The sequence below is a fragment of the Octopus bimaculoides genome, chromosome 26 (assembly GCF_001194135.2).
Source record: "Octopus bimaculoides isolate UCB-OBI-ISO-001 chromosome 26, ASM119413v2, whole genome shotgun sequence".
NCBI classification, from domain to species: Eukaryota; Metazoa; Mollusca; class Cephalopoda; order Octopoda; family Octopodidae; genus Octopus; species Octopus bimaculoides.
This window is the reverse complement of record NC_069006.1, coordinates 24,742,311-24,743,264: the sequence shown is the minus strand read 5'-3', so window position 1 is coordinate 24,743,264 and position 954 is coordinate 24,742,311. Positions and strand designations below refer to the sequence as shown.

Sequence of the window (954 nt, the reverse complement as noted above, 5' to 3'; positions counted from 1 at the left end):
ACAACAACATGCATATTTACAGAAATAAATGCAAAAGATTGTACAACAAGTGGTTAACATCCACAGGAGACTGGAGGGAAAGAGGAGGAGTGACAGACAGACAGAAAAATAGGCAGATAGACAAAAAAAAAAAAACAAAGACAGCAAGGCTGAAATACCTGTAAATAATAATAATAATAATAATAATAACAACAACAACAACAGCTATAGCAAACTGTACATGCTACATTACAGGAGGGGGAGAGCGAAGAGGAGAGAGAGAGAGATCATGAGAAAGTTACCTGGAGATGAGTCTGAAGAGCCCTTGGTGGCTAAGAAAGGACAAAGTATAAATAGGAATACATTTTAATACAGAAAAACAAGGAATATAATTTGAAATATGGAGGGGGGGGGGGGTAAAAATACAATGAATCAATAATGATAAAATCATATACCAGTTGCTTTAACATATATATATATTATAAAAATAGATATATATATATTATAAATTGTTTAGTTTTGAAATACAATGTCAATTAAATAAAATGGGGAGTGAAGAAAGTATCTGTATTAACCCTTCAGCATTCATTTTGAAGATGTGGTTGTATACTTTTAACAATGACCTTGTAGGATAGGTGTGAGAGCCCATAAATCTACATCTGTCTGTCTGTCTATCTATCTATCTATCTATCTACCTACCTACCTACCCACCAGAGTAAGCACATCAATGTGAAACAAGGTGGAAAAAAAAAAATAGTACTCGAATACCAGAGGTAGAGTAATATGCTTTACCAATAAAGCTGCAAAATCATCACAAAAACTGTTACTCAGAGTTTCACATTCCCATTCTCAAACAAAACTCTCTGACAAACGGGAACATGAAACCCTGAGTAACAGTTTTTGTGATGTCTTTGCAGCTTTATTAATAAAGCATACACACACACACACACACACACACACACACACACACACACA

General features: G+C 34.3%; 1 protein-coding gene across 1 annotated transcript in view; it reads right to left on the bottom strand.

The window, feature by feature from the left end:
• Window positions 1-954, bottom strand: part of LOC106875840 (serine/threonine-protein kinase TAO1) — an 84,943-nt gene that overhangs the window by 17,842 nt on the left and 66,147 nt on the right. Inside the window, exon 12 of the mRNA XM_052976934.1 lies at window positions 282-311. Within this exon, the coding sequence (XP_052832894.1) occupies window positions 282-311 (30 nt within the window). The remainder of the gene's footprint in view (window positions 1-281; window positions 312-954) is intronic.